This window comes from Cimex lectularius, unplaced genomic scaffold (assembly GCF_000648675.2).
Source record: "Cimex lectularius strain Harlan isolate CLEC.00 unplaced genomic scaffold, Clec_2.1 scaffold59, whole genome shotgun sequence".
Taxonomy (NCBI): Eukaryota; Metazoa; Arthropoda; class Insecta; order Hemiptera; family Cimicidae; genus Cimex; species Cimex lectularius.
The window spans coordinates 2,162,842-2,188,833 of NW_019392794.1; the positions used below are offsets into that span (position 1 = coordinate 2,162,842).

The 25,992-nt window shown below is 35.0% G+C and overlaps 1 protein-coding gene and 2 long non-coding RNA genes across 6 annotated transcripts in view; 2 read left to right on the plus strand and 1 right to left on the minus strand.

Moving 5' to 3' along the window:
• Window positions 1-20,613, plus strand: part of LOC106661746 — a 59,791-nt gene extending 39,178 nt beyond the window's left edge. The window contains exon 3 of the long non-coding RNA XR_001339773.2: window positions 20,539-20,613. This is a non-coding gene — a long non-coding RNA (uncharacterized LOC106661746). The remainder of the gene's footprint in view (window positions 1-20,538) is intronic.
• Window positions 1-25,992, minus strand: part of LOC106661744 (cyclin-dependent kinase 20-like) — a 74,388-nt gene that overhangs the window by 35,402 nt on the left and 12,994 nt on the right. The window contains exons 7-8 of one of the 4 annotated variants that reach the window (XM_014385334.1): window positions 20,635-20,724; window positions 20,544-20,570 (exon numbers count right to left, since the gene is read on the minus strand). In XM_014385334.1, the coding sequence (XP_014240820.1) occupies window positions 20,648-20,724 (77 nt within the window). In that variant the 3' untranslated portion in view covers window positions 20,544-20,570; window positions 20,635-20,647. Of the gene's footprint in view, window positions 1-17,198; window positions 17,428-20,543; window positions 20,571-20,634; window positions 20,725-25,992 lie in introns of those variants that run through there. The other 3 variants (XM_014385336.2, XM_014385335.2, XM_014385333.2) reach the window with 3 other exon arrangements.
• The window catches only part of LOC112127270, a 121,251-nt gene continuing 117,389 nt past the window's right edge, over window positions 22,131-25,992 (plus strand). The window contains exon 1 of the long non-coding RNA XR_002910490.1: window positions 22,131-22,438. This is a non-coding gene — a long non-coding RNA (uncharacterized LOC112127270). The remainder of the gene's footprint in view (window positions 22,439-25,992) is intronic.

Sequence of the window (25,992 nt, forward strand, 5' to 3'; positions counted from 1 at the left end):
GATTACAGCACTTCTCTTGACGGGAGTTTAATGAATTGAAAGTTCCTATTACGGAAGTTGGTAAAAAAAGTTAGTCGGTATTAAAAAAACCTAGCAACCAGGGGTAGATCTTATGTTACAGAAGTTTAGTTGAAAAATTGGCGGTTCTATTACCGAAGGTTGTTAAACAATTATTTACACCCTTAATATTTGTTTAAGACTTTAAGACTTAATGATATAATAAACCCATTATATTTAGTGGTCTGATTGACCAAATTACTTCAATTAATTAATCTTTTTATGTAAGGTTTTGGTTGAAATGAAAAAGTTAGTGTCTCGAGAGGGATTCGAAACCACGACCAACTCAATACGCCGCTGCTCTAAACACTTGAGTGACGATCGTTCGTGGATTCGAATCCCGCTCGTGGCACTAACTTTTTCATTTCAACCAAACCCTTACGTACAAGATTAATTAATTGAAAGCTATAACAAACGTTTACATATCAGACTACTTGCCAGAGTTGGGGATTCTATTACATAATATAGTTTACATATATAGAATAGTTTCTAAATTAGCCATTCTATTATAAAAGTTTAGTAACAAGAGTTAGATCTTATATTGCAGCAGCTTAGTTTAAGATGTGCGCTCTATTACAGAAGCTTGTTTACAAGGTTACAGTTTGTTTTTCCATTATTACTACTACAACTATTCAGATGTCAGTTAACGAACAGAGACTGGGTAAATAACTGTTCAGTACATGTTAACTGTTTTATTACTAAAGTCTAGTAACAAGTTGGTTGCTTCTTATATGCCAAGTTATAAAAGTCGAAGTCAGTCAACATAAATTGGCAGTTTAATTACAAAAGCCTCTGGTCAAAAGGGTTTGCTGTGTCCGATAGCATGAGATATTGTTTCACTTTAACAACTGTTCCATTCGTGTAAGTGTTTAAAATGAAAAATACGACTTTTTTAATGTAGTGTTTTCACATTAACACGTAAATATTTTAAGATTTATTCTTAATTATATGGCAAGTTTTAGTATTTTTTAGTCACTGTACCACTTCTTGTGTTCTGATGCAACTACTTTAATTAACGCCTGAATCGAAGAGGTTCTCTTGTTTTATGAAGAAATTAGACTCAGCTCGTTATTAAAAACTTAGCACGGGTTTTAAAGAGAAATACATTTTTCAAAGACCGGAGCTAGATTTAAAACGTGATTAAGCTTATTGAGGAGGTTGTGTAATACCGTGTGCTCAACAAGTTCCACACGAATGACCCAGGCATACGCGATTTGAATCACGTACGCATCTTGGGTCCGTGCAGCTCGGACGAAACCCCATCTGCATACTCCTCAGAACCGATTAAGGTTAAACGCCCAATTAGGAAAATGTTCGCGGAATTTTCTTATTTTTCGGGAGACTAATTTCGCTTAAGATTAGAGCTTCGGGTATTTTCCAGCGATAAAAAGTCAAGGGAAGTTTCCAATTTCTACGGTGGGTTAAAACTGATTTACTCCTGGGCAATATATTTTTATCCTGAAAAGATCTGCGGCCTGAAGGATTTCAGTGAATATGGCAATACACAGGTAGGTTGTGAATTAGGTTTTCACACCTCCCTTTGCTTATTTCCTAATGTAAAACAGGAAATTGGGCTAAATAGCTCATTTCAACTCGAGCACGAGATTATGGTATGTGTAAGAGGTAAAAAAATTTCACAAGAAACGTTAGTCTCTGCTCTTTCAAAATAAGAGCTTAATGTTTAAATTTATCGTTTACAAAGGGGGTCACGGGAGAGAATTCGCCAAAACTTGGTCAAACAGGTCGGAAATGTTTACCACGACTTTGTAAAAAAAAAAGTGAAAGTCCCTTCGCACATCCTGCTCGTCCCGGTGCTAACACTTCCTTTATACAATCAAAGAGTTGCGTACTTAATGGTAAATACTTGAGATTCCATGGTGTATAAAGGAAAACATCGGTACTTAAAAGGGAAAAAGACAAAATTACAAGTTTCTTCTTTTTTTTACGACTCTTGAGGTCAAACCTTTAAAAATGTGCTGAAATATCACCATACCAACAAATACCACGTTAGTCCGTATTAGACCCGATGTTTTATAAGATTCAACGGACTAAACAGCGGGAACAAGCGGACCTGATAACTTAGAGAGTTACTGCTACAACTGTTACAAGCCACTCCTTCTACTCGCCGACCACAAAATGTCAGAGATGAGTGGGCACCTAGGTTTTTGTCAGTAATTTGATTTGCCCTACTCCGAAGAAAAGTACACAGTGCTCCCTCAGAGGAAGCGAATATTATTGATGAAATGACTGAAACAGTTGGACCAGAAGGCAGAACTTGTGACTGACTCTTTCTGAAAACAATGTAAAAAGACCAGCAGTCAAGATCAACTTGGACAAAACTACTGCCAATATTTTTTTTAAAATCTATATTTCTACAGACAAAAACTATCGTGGGACATTTCATCATTGCTGACATAACCTAGCATCACTGGTGACGGTCGGGCTGTAAAATCGCCTAGGAAGACCACGAACAATAGCTGATCAAGGACATACGCTAGATAGTGAAGAAAAAGCACAAACAGTGTGGGATATATCAAAGTCATCAAGATTGATCATAAATCTGATCGCAATTGTTAACCAGTCCTTTTCATAAAACGATCCTGGAATGTCAATTGAATCCACTATAATCTTAACAGACTTGACATTGTAGTGCAAAAACGATGGATAAAATTATTCAAACGCATTTTAATAGTGGTTCATTTAAAGATTTTTTTACCGTAATTTATTTTATTTATAGCTATCTGCGTAAAAATATACATTGAGCAAATAGTATAGTTATATACAAATCTGACAAATGTGTCAAATCAAAAGGCAGTGGAGAGAGAAACCAGCAAGTGCGGGAACTCTCTTTTATTTAATTGGGTAGGTTAAGATAAAAGGTCACGAGGCCATCGTCGTTTCAAACACCGTTGAGGAGTGTAAGGAACGTTGAGGAAATAGTTTGGGGTAATGGTTAGGGTGGAAAAATTGAAGAAGCGTATTCGGATAATATCTTTCACGAATGGGATTTTAAGATCTTTATGGATCATTTGATTGGCGACGTAGAAGGGAGCATTGAGGATAAGACGAAGAACTTTAGATTAAAAGGATTGAATTCGTTAGATGTTGGACCGCAGTTCAACTGGGAAAATCTTAGTAGGCCTGATGATGTTTTGTAAGCGGTTAGTTTGTTATGTATTTTGGTCCCAGTAGGTGTTTGAGTTGTCCATATCTTTTGTTCAGTACTTGTTGTTTTAATCTTCCTTTGAAGGCATGTAAACCCACTTTGTGAAGTTCACTTATTTGAATACAAAGCTTGTTTTTGTTCTACCTGCCTGTCGGTCTGTCTCTGTCTCTGTCTCTCTCTCTCTCTCTCTCTCTCTCTCCTTCCTCTCTCACTCTGTCTCTACTCTCCCTCCCTTCATTAATAATTGATTGTTTCATCATTCATTGCGTCTGAACGTCCTAAAACAAAATTGTGATTACCAATCTTTTGAGACGGTTCAAGAAAAAGATTTCTTTGTGTTATATACATTACTAAATCCAGCTGGTTACGGGCCGAAAATAAATGCTCAGCAGTTTCCTTCTTATACCCTTGACGTTACGCACAAATGCCATACGACGAAAGCAACGAACTCATTAAAAAAAAAGTCATAAGCTTTGCACTCCACAGCTCGGTTGACTAGATCCTCGCCTTGCTTACATGCTTGATGTCGTCCGACTTGATTTCAAATGATTTCAATATCAAAATCCACCACAAAAACCGAAATACTTTTATCAATATCCGGCCTAGATTCTAATCATATGGACAAAACCCAACAGACTAAAAAGTGACCAATTTTGGTCAGTATCGTTATATATGATAAGGACATTTTAAAATAAATTCTGTTAACCGTAAGAGGATACTCCAAGACCATTTTTTTTTTCAACCAGAGGTTCGCTAAGAAGAATGTGCTTGAGAGTGGTTGCAATTTGGGCTTGATCCAGAAAGCATGTTATTGACTCTGAGCTCTCAACAACTTAATAGAGTACAAACAGTTTTATGAGCCAAATCCCCAGTTTTGAATCGATACACCTTCCCGTACAAGTTTCGCATTTCGCATTACACAATTCGTGGAAATAAGAATCAGAAAACTATCACTTCCTGCTTATATCCTTAATTTCGGAGTCTTACTGTTTATTTAAATGTATTGAGCGATATTTTGAGTTATGAAAGTACAAAAGTTCTATGGCCGATGTGGCAAGTTTCTTTTTAGAAATGCCTCCTTGTCCAAACGTCGTTTTTATCCAAAGGCAATTGATACACACAACAGATATTTCTCGTGTGAACTCAGGTTTTCGGTTGAATTCTCTGGCAGAACTGCATGACACTCCATGGATCGAATCGATCCGATACGAAATTTGACACGGCCGTTTGGTACGAATTATAAAAATACACCAGTAAACATTATTTATGTGTTCGTTTTTTTCGTTTTTTCCCCCGTAGAATGGAACTTAAGGCATTTCTGACGAACGATAAACTGCAGCAGCAAGGTCACGCAGTCCGACCTTTGAAATGGGGGGGGGTTGGTTATCTATGGCGTGCACGTGCCAAGTTGGCTTTGCGATAAATGAAAATGTATGGGTTAGCTAAATATTTGTTCAGATTCTTGGATGACACTACAAAAGAAAATAATTAGTTCGGGATGGTTAGGGGGTCATGTCTGGAAGAGGTCCAGGGAATGTCAGTGACAAAATAAATCTGCGTCAAACAGAAATCGATCCTTTGGCGTAATATACAGCACCTAAGCCGGTCTTGGCAAATTCAAAGACCTCCCAACCAAATATACATAAAAAATTTCAAATTAATTATCACTAATTTTTCCCGTGTCTTACTGCCAAGTGTTTGCCAATTTTGGTGAAAGTTCTTTAATCTTAAGTTTACTGTGTCTCGCACCTCTAGAGTTGATCCACTTCTCCTTTTGTTTTTTGTCGAAAAATTTTGAGATGGAGGAGTTTGTGTTTGATCTAGTCATCCCAGGTGACTGAGATCCTGCTCCCACTGACCAGTTTATGTGCTTATTCATTACCCTTAATCTTTTGAGTCTGGCACCCAAGATATCGTCAGGTTGATATTTTTTCCAACGTTCTGGATGCATTAAGTTTGGACCTCTTTTTAAGACCTAATAGTTTGATTTTAGAATTTTAGACTGAAAGACCAAGGTCTACTTCCATGAGTTTGGTTTCTCATGTTTTGGGCTCAAACAGATCTGTTCAGATCACACCTGATCTCGTTCCTTCATTTCTTTTGGACTCATCTGCACACCATAAATTTCTGCTTTATATTGGAAAATATTAGATATAGAAAATCGGTGATATTTAAGTTGAACTCAACACCACCAAATACCAAAACATAATCTTGCAGCACTCTATCTCCAATCTAATATAAACTCACCTCCCTTTCTAACAGAAACCATATCCGTAACCTTAAACTGAATCTAATGAAATGACTAACCTGGAAACCCCACACACGATTTAAAAGGGCAGAAGGCAATAGAATACAATATACTGAAAGGCAACGCAGTCAAATGCACCATATCTTTTCCTGGTGTTACATATAAAATAAGAACAGTTTTATTTTTATTCTTTTTCTATACCTTTAAAATACTGTTGGTAGTTATTCTATGAAAGGGGAATAAGAAAAATACATAATTAGAAAAAATAGAAACTCGAGCATATGAAATTAATCGAAGAGAGGCAAAACATGAGAAAGGAAGGCAGACGAATGAGTGAGAGAGTGAAAGAGAGAAAGTGAACAAGAGGAAGAGGGAGTGATTGGGAGGAAATATGAGAAAAATGTCCGTTTTTAATGAGATAGAGCATACACCAACTATGAAACCCCGTTTTGTCATCGACCAACACGTGACACGACATAATCGACGCCGTACCTCACGGTACAAAGGCGCCACAACGCACAAGGAGTATAACAGGGTGACGTCAGGAAGTGAAGGTCCCCCTGGAATCAATACGCGCAGCGGAACCTGTTGCCCTCTTCAGCTGTTTTCCTCCCTACCCTGCAGAAGTGTACACATCCGTCGGATCCGGTGGGGTTCAATGTATTCTGCGGAGAGGGGCGAGCCCTCTCGTTACTGCAGCTCGACCTCCTCTTGCTCTTTACAATCCTGTCACTGAAATCCCGCCTTCTAATGGCTTTTTCCCTTTTACCGCGCAATTTGAGGATAACTTAGATAATTGGTTTTATTTGTTCCAATGGTCAAATAGGCAAATAGATGCTCTCGAGCCTTTCAACAGTTGCACATGTATTGCTGGCTGTGAGAACCTACGGTGCGTGAACATATTTCGTTGAATGTTAATTGATATGAGGATATCGTGCTTACCTTTTCCCCCTTAGAAATTCAGGATAAACCACATTTTATAAAGTTACCTGCTTGATTTTCTTTTCATGGTGATAGTTATGCACGAAATAAAACAAAACGCGAATTGCCTGCATGCTTTTCTCTAGTTTCGAAATAATTATGAGCACATGCATCACCCAGCATGTCATAAAATTCAACGATTTCTCTTAAAAGTACAGTCAAAAATAAGGAGACGCGTATTTACTGATTTCCAATTAGTCGTGTTATTGTAGAAATAAAACTGGGTTACTCAGTAGATAAAAATAGTCTGTCCCATTTGTCATATACAATATTGAAAGTTATCAAACTGTTTTAAAATTGTATAATTAAAATGACCTTATTAACTATCACGTACAACGAACATGTTGAATGATCATAAAAACTGCATAGTACACAAAGTTAAAGGAAGGCACAGGCATTATAGATGGGTACTTACATTTGCATAAGCGACAAACCGTATAGAATGCAAATACTATCTTCGCATACAGAAGGTGCAGACTCAAAATCGTGAAAGGTTTGTAAACAATTAATCGCTGCATAAAGCGAAAAGAGAGAGAAAAAAAAAGAAGCAACAAACCCTTTATTAAAAAAAAGTATATATGTAATCACTTCTTGGCACGTGCCACACTAAAATGACAAAACGAGCTGATGTTAATAAAGAAAATCACTGGATAAGTGGAATGGAAAATCTTCTCATTGCCAACGTTTTAGGATTGCATGTGACAAAATATTACAAATAAAAATGATGCAATTATACAATTTGTCCATGGAGAATTGCGTAAAACCATTAAAAAAATGTTTAAAACATGCTCCCTCGAGGTAACTGGGTAAGTCGAAATTTTGGCAAAATGAGATCAGTGCATATTCCCAGTGTCTTTAGGCCTGACAGAATGTCGATAAGGAAACTAACTATTCCCCTTTAAACGCAATGTGCCTTTTTAGATATCTCGAAAAATTACATTGACATTTCGATAATTTTACTTTTCTATTTACCTATGCTCTAATGAATATTTGTCTAGATGCGACAAAGAGATATTTTTACCTACTTGCATTAGCATTTGTTTCGTTTTAAACATGAATTTAGTGCAGTTACCTCAACTGCAAAATATAGTGTTTTTTAATACACCATGACAAAACCCATTTTACGGGCTTGGCTGATCGATTGGCAGGTATTGAATTGGAATTAAATGAAAAGTAAAGTATATTCTTGAACTTATAGTCACCTACAAAAAATTCACAGAGATTCCAGCATGACAAGGCTCTACAGATGTATATTTTCAAAAGCATATACATGTAATGTGAAATGTTCTACTAAAAATAGTGAAAATAAATGAAAAAAAAAATCTTCAGCGTCAGTATGTTCGGACTGGAAGTAACAGGGTTCTGGGGTATAACCACTTAAAGTCGGTGTACAGATCAGTGGAACTTCCTTGGGGAGTCGAAGGCTAAACATACAAAACAATTCATTATACATTTAAGTTTAACATCAAGCTCCCCACTGAGTCTCCCGTAAACAACACATCCGTAATCAATGAGGAGAAGGATAAGGAAGAAAACTAGGACTGTGCGTTTACTAAACGGGAGAAGGTAGCTGACCCGACGGAACTGATGGAGGTGAATTAGCGTCGGGAAATCTTGGGCATCCAAGAAAATCCTAAGATTCTTAACGGTGGGACTGAAGGAAATAGGGTACTCATCAACTGTAAACGTAGGAGGTAAGGAATGGAGGACTGAAGACAACCCTGGGACTTGTTAATTACACTACAGCCAATTTTCAGCGTATCAGGAGCTAACTGACTTTAAGTCTTCCTGAATTTTTTGTAATTGCAGCTTGTAAGTCAGAAGGTTAGGCTTTTAATTTGAGATCTACATAAAGGTGATAGGAGGGGAAGCAATAATAACAAAAAAAAGGGAAGCGGAGTTGCTTAATCCTGGAGGGAGACCATAAGTGATGGGAGAAGATGGTGGCGGCTGATTTGGAACGGTTCGAAGGGAAAGAATGAGACCTCCAGAGGGCACTGTGAGAGAAAGAAAAGTTGTAAGTTTAGTAAGAAGACTGTATCGCAGGCTTTACAATACAATGTAAATATTGGTGCACAACAGGATAAGAACCAGAAAGTTGAGATATATTTTTAAATAAACTAAACAACCTATTCACGCGGATAACTACAGTCAATTTGATGAAATGTGAGCACACTAAAATATAAGATACTATAAACATTGGATTTGTAAAAAAAAATTTAAACTTTAAAATCGGAAACCTGAAAAGTTGCGCTTTTTTGATTTATCCAATTTGGCCCCGAGGGTGCACATTTATAAATATATTTCGTGGGTTTTTCCAAAGTAAAAGTCCAACTAAAAGCTCACGTAAAACCTACTTTTCCCGAGGAAAACCGAGAAACACTTTCTTTTAAGAAAACCCATGTATTTTTAAATCAAAATCCACGCAAAATCAATATTTTTCACTAAACACCTATGTGATACGTACTTACTCTTGGAACCAACAAGCTAAACCTTCACCCTGCCAGAAGAAAACCAATGTACAAACTAGCTTTCTAAATTAAAAATCTATGCGAAATGTGTAGCTACACGGTATGCCTAATAAAAACCTACTTTTCAATATCAAAACTACTGTACAACTTGTTTTTCACAGGAAAATCTTACTTATAAAAAATGTTTTATTTAAAGAGTAGTAAAACAAGTTAACGTTTTTAAATAATTTTATTTGTGTTTTGAAGTAATGTTTATTTAGTCAATATTGTTTACACGCTCTGAAAAGGGATGTTAAAGTGCTTTTATTAATCAGTTTGGTTTGAGATCTCTTATTTTGATAAGGTGTTTTACATGGTGCGTTACATACCTGAAATTTCATTGAATTTATCTTAATATACAAAGTTTAAAAAAATTATAAAACTCAAACTAAGTATTCGTGATGTTAGCCTGGTTTATGCCTCATTCCTCACACTGACCTCATTCCATGTGCAACAGGCAGTACTCTTCTCCCTCGAAAGGGAGGCCTCCATAAAGAAAATAAAAGGGTGAGAAATGGATTACATGTCATCTGTGACCATTAGCAAACAAGTTCCACGCCAGACAGTTATGAAATCGATAATTCCATTAACAAGGAAAATCATGTCGACAAAAAATGTCTAGACGAAGAAAGCGAGATTAAGCGGTCGCGATGGCCATGACGACCGTAAATTTAAACCCGGCTATTATACACAATAGCAACTCAACAGTGTGGAAAAAACGCCGAATGTCATCGTACATTGTATGACATGGTTGGCTAATTGCAAAAACGCATAAATTATGACATAATTATCTTAAAATAAGGCTATTTGGAGAGTTCAATCGCCTCCTTTGACATATGGATATGTAATAAGTTCTCCACATAATCTCAGTCTTTCTATTTTTTTATTTAATTAATTTGTAGCATACGCATATTTTTACATATTACAAATGTGATCACAGTACTTTTTTTCACAAGGTCACAGCACTAACACTAATGCCAGCGCTGCACCCGGAGGACACATAGGCTGGCTGGCACTCAGTGAGAAGAATTAGGAGGTGAAACGGTCTCGAGGTCATCGTCGATTAGAGCCGCGACGTGGCGGGTTCTCGGGATGGGAATATGTAGAGGGATCGAGCAGTTGGTTTAGGATGGATCGAGAGGTTAGTGTGAAACTTTTGGAATCGAAACGGATCAGTTTTTTTAACAAAAAAATGACGAGTTCGTTGTGGATAGTGAAGGGAATGACGAAGTTAGGCGCTTTGACGATTTGTCTGAGGGCTTTTGATTGGAAGTATTGGATGCGCTGGACGCAGGATGGCTTGGCAGAACCACACAGTACCACTCCGTTTGCCCAGTGGTCCACAGTAGTCTTGTATAAGGTTAGTTTAGTGTTGACGGATTTTGGTCCTAGTGATTCGTAGTAGTCCAAGTGTTTTGTTGTCTTTTAAGTCTTGTGTAAGGATTTCACGACAGTCTGCTGTCTGGATATAGTTCTAGATATATGACTTGAGTGAAAGACGGTATCTCTTTGTTTTTGGTGTACAGTGGAGGGCAAGACTGGTTTTTCAATATTTAACATTTTAATTTATTTTGCGCAATAAATCTTGATTGTGATTCACTGCCCACTTTCTTGATATTAGATCTCATTAAGGTTTCAGGGGTGGTCAAGTATTTGAGTAAGTTCAATTTATATTTTTTTTTTTTCGGAAGGCGGCTAAGAACACACAAATGTGTATATTTTGACTGCTTTCTATGCTTCTGCACATTGGTGGTCAGGCAAACATGAAAGGTGCGACTACAAGTAAAAGCGAAAAGAATTTTCGTATTACTGAAAATGAAAGGGTGCATTTATTGTTTTTCTCTATTGTTTCAACGCTATACCGTCATTGACTACATTAATTGACTTTCCGGTCGAATTCGAATATCAGAAACGCCATTGTGCCCAATTGGGTAAATCAATACCCACTGCAATATGTGACGCACTATTGTAACACCTAATGTAAACAAGAACTACATGTTACATTTTTAACAATTACTTTGAAGATAAATTCGAAAACACTGAAATAAATTAAAGATAAATCAGTACAATTATTTAAACAAAAAGATCGTTTAAAGCCTAAATTCTTCATATTCCCAACACGTGGTGAAGGGTTCTCTATAGGACAGGGATAGTGAAGGGTATATTGTAGCATAGGGATCAACAAAGAGTGAAACGCTGGCAACACCAACACGTAAAAACTATGTCTCTGCCACACGTACAAATCGCACAAGCGCACTACCCGAAAAACATTGATCCTTCAAAGTATTACCTCCTGCCCCACCGTCCTCCCAACAACAAACAATATAAACGTACCAGTAAATTACCATTGTAGGCACGTTAATAAGAAAAAACTCGGAAGGTGATCATTATTGACCGACGCGGACAACTTATGAAACAGTGATTTAAGGATTCCTTTCAATCTAGTCATTAAATCATTTACCAATCCAAAAATAAAACTGAAATAAGAAAAAACGTTTATTTTTTGATAATTATGCATAAAACCTTATTACTGGTAATCTAGTTCTTGGACGTCTTAGGGTGTGTTCATCGTCGAGGGTAACGGAGCAAAGTAAAGGCGGAAGGATTTATTTTTAGTAATATAATCTTGATATTGTTTATTTGTGCGATCCCGACCTCGAGACTTTAGAAAACAAGACCGCTCATGTTGAAAATAAAAGAAAAGAAGACTTGTGCGGGAGGCCGTGCGACCTTGCTTCGTCCGACACTATAAACAGCAAGCTGTTGCTTGATTGTAACTTAGGTAATTGAATTTGGCAGCTCCTGGACGATTGGCCAGCAAATAAAATATAAATGATACAATTAGTCGGTGTAGATGATCGAGGAACAGAAAAACAGAGGAAACGTACGACGCGAGTTTAGACGGACCAAAAAAAGACCTATTAATAATAACTTCAATCAGAAATCAACTGTATATTTCTTACATCAATACATCTGAAAAACCGATCCACATACTAATAATAACGTTCATAACTTAAGACTTTTATTTTTAAATTTTCATAAAATCACATGATAAAAGACTTTTCATTTGTCATAGATACACGAAGAATCTAATAAAAAATTTCTCTTTTCAAGCCCGAATCATTCATGTTCAAAACAAGTTGAACATAATAACAAATATGTCACACGCACAATAAATCTAACTATAAATTAATTTTTTTGTTTTTTTAAACGCAATAATGCAATCTGTTTATCAGTAAACACTGCTCTTTTTTTTAATTTTTTAAATGCCATTCGTTATATCTATTGTTTGCATTTAAGAAAAATAATAGTCTTAATTTAAAAACACTTGACATTTGTAATAAGTTAAAGGGTTTTTGACATTAAATATTGTTATAGAGTATTTCAGACATGCTCGTTAAAATGGAAATTCGGTGTTGCGCAAGGGTACGTTCTTAGACTATGCTTTTTTTCGGTCGACCTGTCTTCTTTCGTACGAATGACTTTTCAAAGAAACAAGTAATAAAATTCGTTAATTGGAACATAAGAACACCTTAAAAGAACTGGTCGACACACATCACTTTACTGGGTCTTTCTATTCCCGCTGGTTTAGATTTAACTCGATCACAGCAAATTGAAGTTAAAAGAAAGAAAAGAATATATGTACGACTAGCGAATTTAGACGGTTCCAGAAAAGATATATAGATAATAACTTCCATAAGTTTAGAATTTTCTTTTTAAACTTTCATAAAATTTATATAATAAAAGACTTTTCACTTTTCTGTTTCATAACCCCTTCGCCTATCGACCTTAATTTATATTTGCAACATCGTTTAGTACTCACTTGTTACTAGTAACTCCAAGTTTGCCTACGGGGTGGATAAACTAATATGATAGTTTTAGACAATTTTTCCAATCCGCGTACAAAGCATAAAAAGGGTTTAAGTTTTAATAAAGAATTTCCAAAGTAAACGTTCAAGTTACGCATTGTTTTTCTGTTTATGATTATTTTCCCTATTGTAAAATTATATAACGGTTTAGTGACGGTGCATAATCAACTGGCAAACTGTTTAAATAAACGGAGATGTTGTTCAGTCAATTTTCACCGTGGGACTTTTGAGTATCATCAAGAATTTTTCTTTTTAAAAATGCAACGCGAAATTCAACAAACCGTATCTAAGAAATAATAAATTGCGTAGTTTTTTGTGTAATTACTGTTGGGATAAACAGACGTGACATTGTTCATGTCTTACGTACAGAAATGACGATCTAGTTTTGGGGTCGAGTAAAATTGCAACGTTTCGCCTTAAGAAGAGGGAAGGAAATATTTTTATTTTTCCCTCATCGTCACCATTAAAATGTGTTAATAGCCAGCTCATTTGCCGATAATTAAAAACTACTCTAGGAATCGTAACGACAGGCGACTGACTGTAAGAAATGTGTTCAAACAGTAAAAATTTTCGATTTTATATCACGAGTGTTTCGACCTCGTCATGAACTACGCCGCGACAGGGCGAATGAACAGAAAAATCGAATGTTTTCCAATTACTGGCCAATTGTAAAATGCGATGGGTTTATTGACACTGCTATAGATTTTTCATTGATCGAATCTGTAATCAAAAGTTTCACGGTCCATGATGACGGTCCTGTGTCACTGTTCTCAACGCCAAACAAGTCCAACAAATAAATTCTTTATTGTGAAAAAGATTTGCTATTACATAAATATTTACTAATAGGTTTGTTGGCCTCATTTGATCTATCACAAGATGTATTTTTTATGTCCACTATACAATGGACAATTAATTGTTCAATTAACCTATTCGATTATGACAGTTCCGGATATATTTAAAGAAAAAATAGAAAAATTGTACTCTTTGTGACGTTGATATCACTTTTAAAGATCGGTCCGTCATGAATGCTGAGAAAATAATCCCTATAATTTTAGAAATTTTATAAGCGACCACAATTGCGATAAATTGCTCCTTTAAATTAATAATAATTAAAATATCACTTTTCAATTCCATTTTTGTTAACAAGAAAAAAATACGCAGAAATGAACATAGTCAAATGATGCGATGCTTGAATGTCACTCATTAAACCAACAGTGTGAAAGAAAACATCAAAATGGCAAGAAAAGAAAAAGAGGAAAAGATATTTTTTAAATTAAATTAAATTTTTTTTTTGCAAATATACTGAACAAAAATATACATGAAGAAAAATGGTATGACATCATGACATTTTTTCTGCAATAGAAGATGACAGACGTTGTTTAACGTCAAGAATGATAATGAGAGAATGAAAATGATAATTTCAAATTACCCAATGACAAAAAAAGGCCTATTTTATACTTTTTGCTCAGTTGAAACGATTTTTAAATCTTTTTTTGCAAATATTTTGAAAAAAATATTGGTTTTTAAATATTATGAAAAAATATTATTCCCGGACATTTCGGCATTTTTACAAGCAACTCCGCGATTTCGAATTGTTGCAGATTGTAAGCATATTTTGAATTTTTCAACAATTTTATTTTACGTTAAAAATGAAATGGTATGACATCTTGGAAGGATGCCAGCAATGTAAGATGGCAACAGATGTTGCTTGAATGTCGCTAGGGTAATAGCGAGAAAAAAAAGTCAATGTAACCCCAAACCGAAAAGGGAAAATGACATTTCATAGTTTTGTTTAGTTGGATTGGGCTTTAAATTTTTTAAAATATTCTAAAATCAAAAATTACTCATATCGACATTTGTATAAACGAAAACTCCTATTTCAAATTGGTGATTGTATGTAAATCATATATTAGCAAGGCATACTTTTTACTTTTTGTTTAGTGGAATAATTTTTAAATTTTTTAAAAATATTGTGAAAAATTATCGATAAAAATTTTGTCATTTTTATAAACAAAGAAAACTCCCCGATTTTGAAATGTTGCTAATTGTAAGCATTTCATGAATTATCAAACCATTTTTTTTTTTTTTAATGGAATGATATGACACGTGGGATGGATGCCACGATGGAAAATGCCAACATATGTTGAATGTAGTTGATGCCACGATGGAAAATGCCAACAAATGTTGAATGAAGTTGATGCCACGATGGAAAATGCCAACAAATGTTGAATGTAGCTAATACTAAAAAAGAAAGTTTCAAATTAACCCCCCCACCCATCAAAAAAGAAGACATATTTAGTACGTTTTGTTTAGTTGTATATATTTTCAATACCCATTTTTTTATGAAAAATGCATCATTTTCAGAAGATGTTAGGAGAAAGCGATGTCAACAATAGATGACAACAGATGTTGCTATCGTGACATTAGACCAACAAAAGTTCACATTTACAAAAATGAAAAAGGGAAAATATGCACATTTATTTGGTAGAATTCACGAAATTTCAGCATACATTCTGAAAAAATTAGTTAATTTTAGAAACAAACAACATGAATTAGAACATTTCCGCGCATTTATTTTAACATTCACTTCATCGTGAAAGGATTGTCAACAAACATTTTTTTTTTAAAGCTTTAGAAATAGTGAAAAATAGGAAATCTCAAAAATCATGCTTTCTGTAACGTGAAATATTGCTCACCGACCAGCTGAAATATTCAATATTGTCGTGTAGGTAAAAATATGAATATTGTGTCGTGTTGGAATGGTTTAAAAAATTGTTTAATATCCTGAAAATAAAAACAATATTCCCGAAAATGTCTGCATTTTTATAATAAATGAAAAACTCCACATTTCAAAATGTAGCTGATTTGCGATACCCAGTTTTAAACAAATAAATGAAATGCTATGACATCTTGAAAGAATGTCAACAGAGATGCTTGAATGTCATTAAATGATTAAACAAAGATTGTAAGCACATAACAGCCCATTTATTAGAAAAACGAAGTCTTCGTCATCGAGATATATCAAAAGGAATGAGGGAGATGTCAACAGACATTGCTGTTGTGACAGTAGACTAATAGCCAAGAAACAAAATAAAAAAAGAGAAAATACTTTTTTTAAAAATATGAATGCCGTAACATTTCAGCAAATATTCTGGAAAAATAACCGTAATAATTTCCGTACAATTATATTATTTTCACATTCACTTCACAGGTCGGGAAAGGTCTGTCAACACATGATTTTACGCTTTAATGGTGCAAAATTAGGAAATCTCAAAAATTATGCTTTCTAAATCGAGAGATATTGCTTCCCCTCCAGCTGAAATATTCAATATAGAAATATTCATGTAGATAAAAACATGAAAATTGTTTCATCTCTTCAATGGTTTAATTTTTTTCCAAATAAAAACAATATTCACGAAAGTGAGGAAAATTTTATAACTAACGAAAAACTCCACGATTTCAAAATGTAACTGACTATGATACCCATTTTTCAAATAAAAAAAATGAAATGATATGACATCTAGAAAGGATGTCGTCAGATATTGCTTGAATGACGTCAAACCAAGATTGTAAGCAAAGCAACATTTTGTAAGCATAACGAAGATTAAGAATATTTAATTTTTTTTTTGGGGGGGGGATTATATGACATCTGAAGATGTCAACAGTAGAACAGATGTTAGATGACTATTTGATCAACAGCGAGAAAGAAAATGCAAACCAATAAAAAAAGTAGGAAAAATATATTTACATATTTTTTATTGTATAAATCTATCAAAACATTTTGTTTTTTTAAGAAGTCTGCATCGAGAGATGTTAGCTAAAGGGATGAGGGAGATGATGTCAACAGACATTAGACCAATACAGAGGTAGCAAAAGTAAAGTAAAGAAAGGGAAAATACATCGTTTTTGATAGGAATGCCAGAACATTTCAGCAAATGTTCTAGAAAAATATACCTGAACATTTCCGTACAATTATATTATTTTAACATTCACTTCTTGGGTCGGGAATGGTCTTCTGTCAACAAACGTACGTATGTTTGTTTTGAAAATGTTAGAGAAATTGAGATTGTAAGGGTTTGTATGATTTTTTTTTTTTTAATTTATGCTGCAAGAATGATGCAAAAAAATAGGAAATGACAAAAATAACGCTTTCAATATTGTGAAATATTGCTGGCCGTCCAGCTGGATTGTTCAATATTGACGTGTGGGGAAAAACATGAGAATCGAATCGTGTACGTTCTGATGATCGTTCGAAACTGAGATGTCATGGCATGGCATCTCTGAAGGTTCCGTCAGAAAGACACAAGCCAGGATGATGACAGAGAACAGATGTTGGAATGTCATTGTGCGTAATGGATAAGACGTACCTCCAAGTGTCTCCTCGGGGATCGATGTAGGCGTCGTCGTCATTTCGATGGCATCCACTTGAAATGTTTCTGATTGAATACCAGTCGCTGCCACTGGTCAAAGAGCACTGAATCTTTCTTCGGCCCGGAGCCTCCCCCAGTTAAACGTCAATCGTCGACTGACTCTTATTTTGGTAGGTTGCTCGCTGAGTGCGGACGCCTTTGTTTTTGTTTATCTCAACTCGGATTGGCTGTTGGCACAGTCATCCTATACCGACTGGCCAATCGGAAGCCGACGCGACGGGGAGAAACTGTTTTTCCGGGAATTTCACACTTTTCCAGCCCTTCCCGAGGGTGGATTTTGGTCAGGACGATCCATTGAGAAAGGGCGAAAAATTCGGAAAAGATTTTGAAGGCCGTCAGATCAAATTTGGCCGTTTTTAATTTAACTCCTCAATGTGACGCCGTCTCTTAGTTTCAATTAGTTTCAAAGAGGGCAGCACATGACAGAAAACAAAGTTCTCTCAGCACTCACCCTCCTATCATCAATTAAATTTATTATTAACTTATAAAGGATAATTTATAATTAATCAAATTAAAATAGCAGCAAACAATCTACAAAGAACAGATCAATTTCCTCCCCGCCCAGACGACATAGTCGTTTATAATTTGTTAAAGTCGTGAGGAGTGGTCAAGAATGAGGTATTTTAAAAAAACACCTTTTTAATTTTTTTGCGACGTTTCGACCTTTATTCGGGTCATCTTCAGGGTACAAAGTGTGGTGCTATTCTTGTGGTGTAATATTGGTTATGTGTGAAAATGTCCCCCCACCCTGTCACAATCATATAAAAACAGCAGAATACAAATTCATGTTTCACAACATTTTCACACAAAACCAATATGACACCACAAGAATAGCATCACACTTTATTTGAGTATGAAATACTTGGTTCAAAATTTATATTTACATCTTAAATTGTATTTTTTCCAATCAACATATGTTTTGTAATTTACCCAGGCCCTGAAGATGACCTGAATAAAGGTCGAAACGCTGCAAAAAATAAAATAAAAATGAAAAAAGTGTTTTTCTAAACTATCTCATTCTTGACCGTTCCTCACGACTTCAACAAATTATAAACAACCGGTCACTTAAAACCACACATTGTTTTTGTAAAAAACATTATCAACCGGAAGTGGGCTGAAATGTCTGTAGAGATGGTATGAAAGAAATTAAGCTAGTTGTGCATAAATGGCCAACTGAGGAACTTGAGTGAAAAGCACTTGTGATTCTCTCTACATTGCGAAAAGGTCACATCAGACTAGCGCATAATAAGTGTTTAATAGGCAACAGCCTTCCAACTTGTTCTCGATTTATTTGAAGTGGAGAAGTATCATTCTGACTGTAAAAATTTATTTTGGTCGACTGACACTTTGCAATCATTTAAGCAATGGCTCAACCTTTCGAGTGTTTTAAAGGAGTTACTAGGTCCCCAGAGAATAGAGGCAACGAAAGGGTTGACATGTTGGCCAAAGAGGGGATCAACATGGACTTTCTGGGTCCTGATCCCTACTGTGGCTTAGCATCCTGCCACAAAAGAATCCAAAACCTTGTGGAACAATACCACAGGTTCGAGGCATGGGATGAGATTCATCGAAGGACAATCCGGAAAACTTACAACGGAATTACTGGAAGGTAACCACAACCGAACCAGGATTCTGGTTGGACTCAACTTTTCAGCCTTCTTAAATTTATAATGAGATTTAGGCCTTTTACAAAATTCTTACACCTTTGAATGTTTGTCTGACAGTGTTTGCATGAAAGTTTTGTGTGGAAAATTTCTTTTTTCAGGAACTTTTGAGGTTGCGGGAGAGGAAAAATGAAATAAAAGAAAAATACAAATTGCGGGGTAATAAACTAAAATGTCAAAAATAGCAATTTAAATAAGGAAAGATAGCTCCCCCCCCCCAAAAAAAAGAGCGTAGAGAAAAAGAAGTGTTATTGTGTTTTTGTTTTATTATTGTTTTTAAGGAGCATTAGAGTATTTGAATGGAAGAATAAAAGGAGAACAATAAACCCATACTCATGCTGAGACTATTGCAAGTCTGACTCCATTATTATTACTATTATTCTTTTTATCTAAGGTTTTTATCTCAACCAAAAAGCTTAGATAAAAAGGTTAATTGTAATAATTAATATGGTCAGTTATAACAACTAAGCAAATAGGGATTAATTATTACTATTATCATTGGTCATACATACCTATGGGAAAACAAAAATTCAAAATTTTAATTTATTAAAGAATAGGAATAAAAGTTAGAAATTAATTTTTTTGCATACATTCGGCCTTTAAAATTAAGTATTCACTCTATCATAACCAGTTTTATAATTAATTTAGTCCTATTCTTATTTATAATAAATCCTGTCCCTGATAAAATACTAACGTCCTTTTGTACTAAAATATTGACAAAATTGTTTAATAACTCACTTTGTTTCACCAACTTTGTTGTAACAACATATATACATTGTTAAGATATAACAAACTAAAATAATAGAAATCTGATAATTGTATGTCTACATAACACATAAATTTAAGTCGGGGCTATACCTAGTGCTACTTTAGAAGAAATATCCTATTTTAGAGCTATCCTCAAGTTTGTAACAATCATGAACAGAAAACAGACTTGAAGAACTATTAAATTTTTAACTTTTTTTTTTTTGCAAGGAGGGAGGAACCAAGCTCTCTTGGTTAAAGGTATCCTATACTCACGAACGTGCAGATGATGCCCAGAGCCTGCATATGACATGCACTTGAGTACTATGTGAAACTAGTTTAAAAAAAAAATCTTTTTTCTAACACAAGAGAAGCTGCGGCTGTGTGTGGGTGGTCCCAGTGGTGGTGGTGCTCTCCCCCTGTTGGTGGCTATTCTTTGCCTTGACCGTACTATCTTTGTATTAAAAAAATATTTACAGGACACGCACTCATAAAATACCATTTACCAAATCCAAGTTAATCATGCATGTTTGTAATTTACTTCCCAAAAGAAATGTACTTTTTAAAGTAAATAGCAAAAACAGTTTTTCTTGGCATTATTAATTATTAAAATATTTTGTTGATTAATATTAAAAATGCAGAATTGCAAAAAAAAAAAAAACCAAAAAAAAACCAGAAATGGTTTTCATCCGTCATATATTTCTAAAATACTCTTTGTTTCATCTTTGGCATTTACATTTATTCCTTCTTACTTATCGCACTATTCATACTCTTTTAAGTAAATAAATGTATTACTATACTATCATGTAAATGTATTACTGTTATTATAGCTGTTATTCTATTTTTTTTAATGTTTGTGTGTATTCTAGGTTGATTGGTGAATTCTTCATCTTATGATCATCTAGATTTGAAGTTTTGTTAAATAAAAATAAATTGTTGGAATAGAAACTATTTTATTCAAATACCTTGCATTGGAATTTAACTTGAAAAATACAGTTGGTACTTGTTATTTCCGAGGATGAAGTACTGCTCTAAAAAATCCATCACATCACAATCTATAAAAAATAAAAATCTTTTATAATAATAATAATATGGATTACAATGATAATAATAACTTGTTGCAATACAGTAAATAAACAGTATAAAATAAACAATAAAATAACTTTACAATATACACAGCATGGCATGGAAAATTCTGTCTGCCAGGGGTGAATGAAAACATGAATAAAGCGACAATGAACAGAACAATGCTAAAAAAAGTGAAAGAAGGAGAAAAAATTCAAGGACATGAAAGTAAAGTAAAAAAAAAAAATAATAATAATAAACAAATGGAAATCAAATTATAGAAGCATTAAGTTTTTTCTCCAAGGGTATTTCAACTGCAAGGTTATATGAACCCTCGGGAGCCGGCGTTTTTGAAAATAGCCCATTTGTATGTATGTCGGATTTGAATTCAGGGCTACTGGATTCAAACCTGGTACTTTTACCTTATTGCGATGAGCGCCATGTTGACCCTAAACCATTGTGGCCACCAATGTCCCTTGTCTGTTAATTTTGTTTGTGCCAATCGTCATTACTTTTTATGAAGAAGGGAAATCGTTGTACCACATCTCTAATCACCTAGGCATTCATTAATTTCAAGGACAATTAAAAGATACTGGGAGTCTGTGAGCAATTCAAGGTTGCTCTGACGGCAACCCAAATTCACAACTTCCACAAACGGCAGTTTTATTGAAATGCAAATTATCCGGAAGCACATTTCAACAACTGGCATTAAAAACATGATCACAGGAATTTGGGGGGGGGGTCAATTATGTAGTTAACTGTTGGAAGAAGGCTGAGGGTCAAACTTTAGACGGAGAAGACTCATGAATGGCATCTTTTTCACCACAGAACACTGTGGAAAGAAACTATCATTTGCAAAGGAACAAAAATCATGGCCTATAGAGGAATAAAAAAAGATGTATTCACCAATGAGACAAGAGTGGCCTTAACAGTCTAGATGGATGTGAAAGAGTCTTCAAGACCTGGAAAAATTATAGTCAATGTGGAAACAATGACATTTGGAAGGGGGAGTCTATCATGTTCTGAAGTGGTGCCAATCTAAAGGGGAGCTTTGAATGTCCTAATATAATATGTAGAGGTGATCCTACAAGATTATGTAGTGCTTTTTATGCCTTTAATTAGGCTCTAACTCTTTGCTTATGCTGAGTACCTTAACACCCATGAGTGGCCAGTAAGAAGTAACCTAATTGAACACGGAACACTCCCAAAAGATAGGTAAAGGTTCGGTTACAGGATATAAACATCTTTTTTGGAGAGTGCAGATCATCAGGGAGTAATATAAACTATTCATTTAATTTAAACATAGCAAATATTTAACAAGCAGTAAGGTGTGTTTGAACGCCTAAACCGATGCGGCCACCATTTAGTTCTTACACATAAATCTATGTACCTGCATTGCCAGGCGTATCTGCCGCGGCGACCCCGAGAAAAGTGCCACAGACAACACGCCAGAAGGAGATGCTCGTATCCGCCGATCCTTTGAGCGTGTCCTCTCCCGGCCGGTTCGACCAATGGAAAGCCGAGCCATCGGGAGTGGGAGAAACGGACATAGGACCGGGAAGAAGGACGGAGCGCCATTTTCACTCTTGATTTTGACTTTTTTGGTTGAGGTGCTAAATAGCAGAAGACACCGGTTGATTTTTTGGACGAATCGACGGAAGGAGCCGGAGAGACGAGGAGACCGACCCGACAAGCCTCAGAAAGGTAGGAAAGCTTTGAATTTACTCTGCACATATAATTATTAATAACCTAATAAAATTGAAATAATAATCCCTCAAGTTTTTCTGAACCACACTTGCACTCCTGTAGAGAACACCACACTGCAATATTTTAGAAGTGGGGTCGGTTCAAAGTTTAGACCATTAATTATTTCAATCTGTAGGGAGGGAATTGCGGCCTAGGTGGAGCATATGAATTTCTTTTAAAATTCTGCATTCTTCTAAGAAAGGAACACTTCTCTCTGACCTTGGAGTTAATAGAGAGCATAGAGCCTCCAATTGTGGGGTGTAATTTAACCAAAGTACTGACACCTCATTTTAAAAACCGAATTGCAAATCACCCAGATTCAGATGCTGATTAGGATTAGACAAGAACTGACAGCGGACAGTATGATCAAGATTGCTTTAGAGCCAAAAACGTGATGATGCCTCACAGACTCACGATGACGTACACTGATTTTTGTTTTCAGTATTAAAAGTATCAACCTCTTTTTCACTTATGAACACTGCATCAAGATATGGTGTTGAAGAAAAAAGCAAATTTAATTGCTACTGCCAAGGTTTTGAACTATTTGAAGGTCATTGACAGGGCAAAACAACCTTAAATATGTCTACAAATTGACATATTTAATTTTTTACAAACGATCTCAGATTTTCTTGAAGACTGATTCAGTCCCAACATTTCCAAGGACTGTAACGCTTACTCCTTGGAAATGTTGGGACTGAATCGGTCTTCAAGGAAATTTGAGATCATCTGTAAAAACTTAAATATGTTAATCTGTAGGCATATTTAAGGTTGTTTTGCGCTGATGATGACATTAAAATAGGTCAAAAGCTTGGTATTAGTAACTAAATTTGCTTTCTTCTTCAAGTTCATACCTTGATCCAGAGTGTTTGACAATGAATTTTCAAGAAGAGGATCAAGATTACGTTTCCAATCGAAGATTTTATTAATATTTAAGTCATGTGGGGTGGAATATTTGAAAAGTAGGGTATATCAGTGGGAGAATCAGAATGTGTAGTTTTATTGTCTAGCAGTAATTTTTAGAAAACGGGAATCGGGGAGATTCAGAATTTCAGGACATAATTAAAGTGAAGACTCAGTGTAGATACTGTCAATAAGTCTGCGGATGTGATCTAAATACGACATACAGGGTGTCCCAGTTCCTTCTGACTAAACTCAGGGAATCGATTCTACTCTTCGTTTGGAGCAAAAAATGCTCAGGAGAAAATTTTCGGAAAGTTCTCTATTTTGAAGATATTCGTCAATTTAGGTTTTTTCAACTTTTCACTACCTTACCACATAAAAACGCTTATAATTTCCAAAATGTTGAGACTACTACAAATCCAATTACACCATTTGAAAGAATGCTAAATTTGCTGTAAGATACTTCTTTTCAATAATCTGAATGACATAAAATGTTAGCCAATATCAGTTGGAACATGTCAAAATTACAAAATTTAAAATTTTGGTCATGATTGCACGTTCTACTGAGGTTACAAAAAATTCCTACAATTTGTCAAATTTTACAAAAACTTTTTCATCTAATATGCTTTACGTTGATATATCCAAGTTTTTAAATAACGTTCTAGTAGAGTTGAAAAATAACAATTGAATGTTTGAAAACATGAGCTAAGGTAAATTTGAAGGGGGGGGGGTAGAAATAAATCAATTAGAACTCGCTTTGTAAAATAAAAATGACACATCTGTAATCTCACAAAAACCATACCAGAAAGCTTCATACAATAAAATGCAATGGTTCTTCTTGTAGCAAGCACATAACAACAAAGGAGGAACTTTTCAAAGGAAATGCTCAAAGTGTTTTCCCTCTTCTCAAATGCATAACTGACTTTCTGAATTTCTACCCCCCCTTCAAATTTACCTGAGCTCACGTTTTCGAACATTCAGTTGTTATTTTTCAACTCTACTAGAACGTTATTTAAAAACTTGGTTATATCAACATAAAGCATATTAGATGAAAAAGTTTTTGTAAGATTTGACAAGTTGTAGGTATTTTTTTGTAACCTCAGTAGAATGTGCAATCATGACAAAAATTTAAAATTTTTGTAATTTTGACATGTTCCAACTGATATTGGCTAACATTTTATGTCATTCAGATTATTGCAAAGAAGTATCTTACAGCAAATTTAGCGTTCTTTCAAATGGTGTAATTGGATTTGTTGAAGGCTCCACTTTTTGGAAATTGTAAACGTTTTTATGTGGTAAGGTAGTGAAAAGTTGAAAAAACCTAAATTGACGAATATCTTCAAAATAGAGAACTTTCCGAAAATTTTCTCCTGAGCATTTTTTGCTCCAAACGAAGAGTAGAATCGATTCCCTGAGTTTAGTCAGCAGGAACTGGGACTCCCTGTATAGCTAGGAGGGGAGGCCAAAAAGCTTTTTATAAAAAATCTCGGACATTTCTCAATTACTTAATATTGTTGATATCGCCAAACTTGGCATGCAAAGAATGGCACAGACCTAGAGACGACAGCATTACATACATTGGTTTTAGCTTTCAATGAGATGTTGTAATTTAACATTGAGCCAGCCCAAATTCTGCTAAATCCCATTTTAGCTGCAGGAGACACCTGCTTCAAATTAGAAGGAGAGACAAGATGACAAGTGTAATTTCAAGATATTTGTAGTGATTACAGTTTCATTAGGTAATCCCTTGTGAGAAAAACTGTCAGTATGGGCAAGTCTGCCACCCTTTCTAAAAATTACCACCTTAGATTTGGAAAGGTTAACAGTCAAATTCCATTTATCAAAATATCTTTCTGATATTTTTATGTTGCACTGGTAAACCTACTCGATTGTCAACTATGAAAAACACATCATCATTAATAAGCTTTAACTTCAGTGAGACTTTAATACAGAGGGAAGGTTATCATCAATGAAGAGGAAGAAAAGGATGAGACTTAAAACGCATCCCTGCTTAATCCCACAAGTTATAGGGAAAAATCTGAAATTTTCTCTTTGACCTATCCGAAACATTGTAATGATGTTAATTAATTTGGACAACTCTCCCAGATTGAATAATTTATAGATCAGCACATTTTGGTCACTGTCAAAAGCAGCCTTAAAATCAATGAAAAACTATATAGCGTCTGATGACTGATAAAAGTTTTAGATAAATAATACTGCCAAGGGTATAGATTATTATGTGGAGTACTCTCTACAGAATCAAGCTCGGCACTCAGTAAGTTGTCAGTTATAAAATGTCTAACGGTGTGAGATGAGGGCTGAAAATTTTTCTGCAATGGTATCTAAAAAAGCCACTATAATTATGATTATGCCACGATAATTAGAAGTCATCGATATAACTTTTTTTAACAGTGTTAAATTAGTGACTCATTGAAGAAAATTGTAAAGGTAGTTAAAAAAGATAACATTTTGTCATGGAATATAGGTGGAGAGTTTTTGTAAAATTCATAGGTGGACCAGGAGCTTTTGAATATTTTAAACCTGATAGCAGTTAAGTATATCTGCACAAAATGGGTGTTTGAAATTAAAATGTTCAATTTGGGTTCAGAATA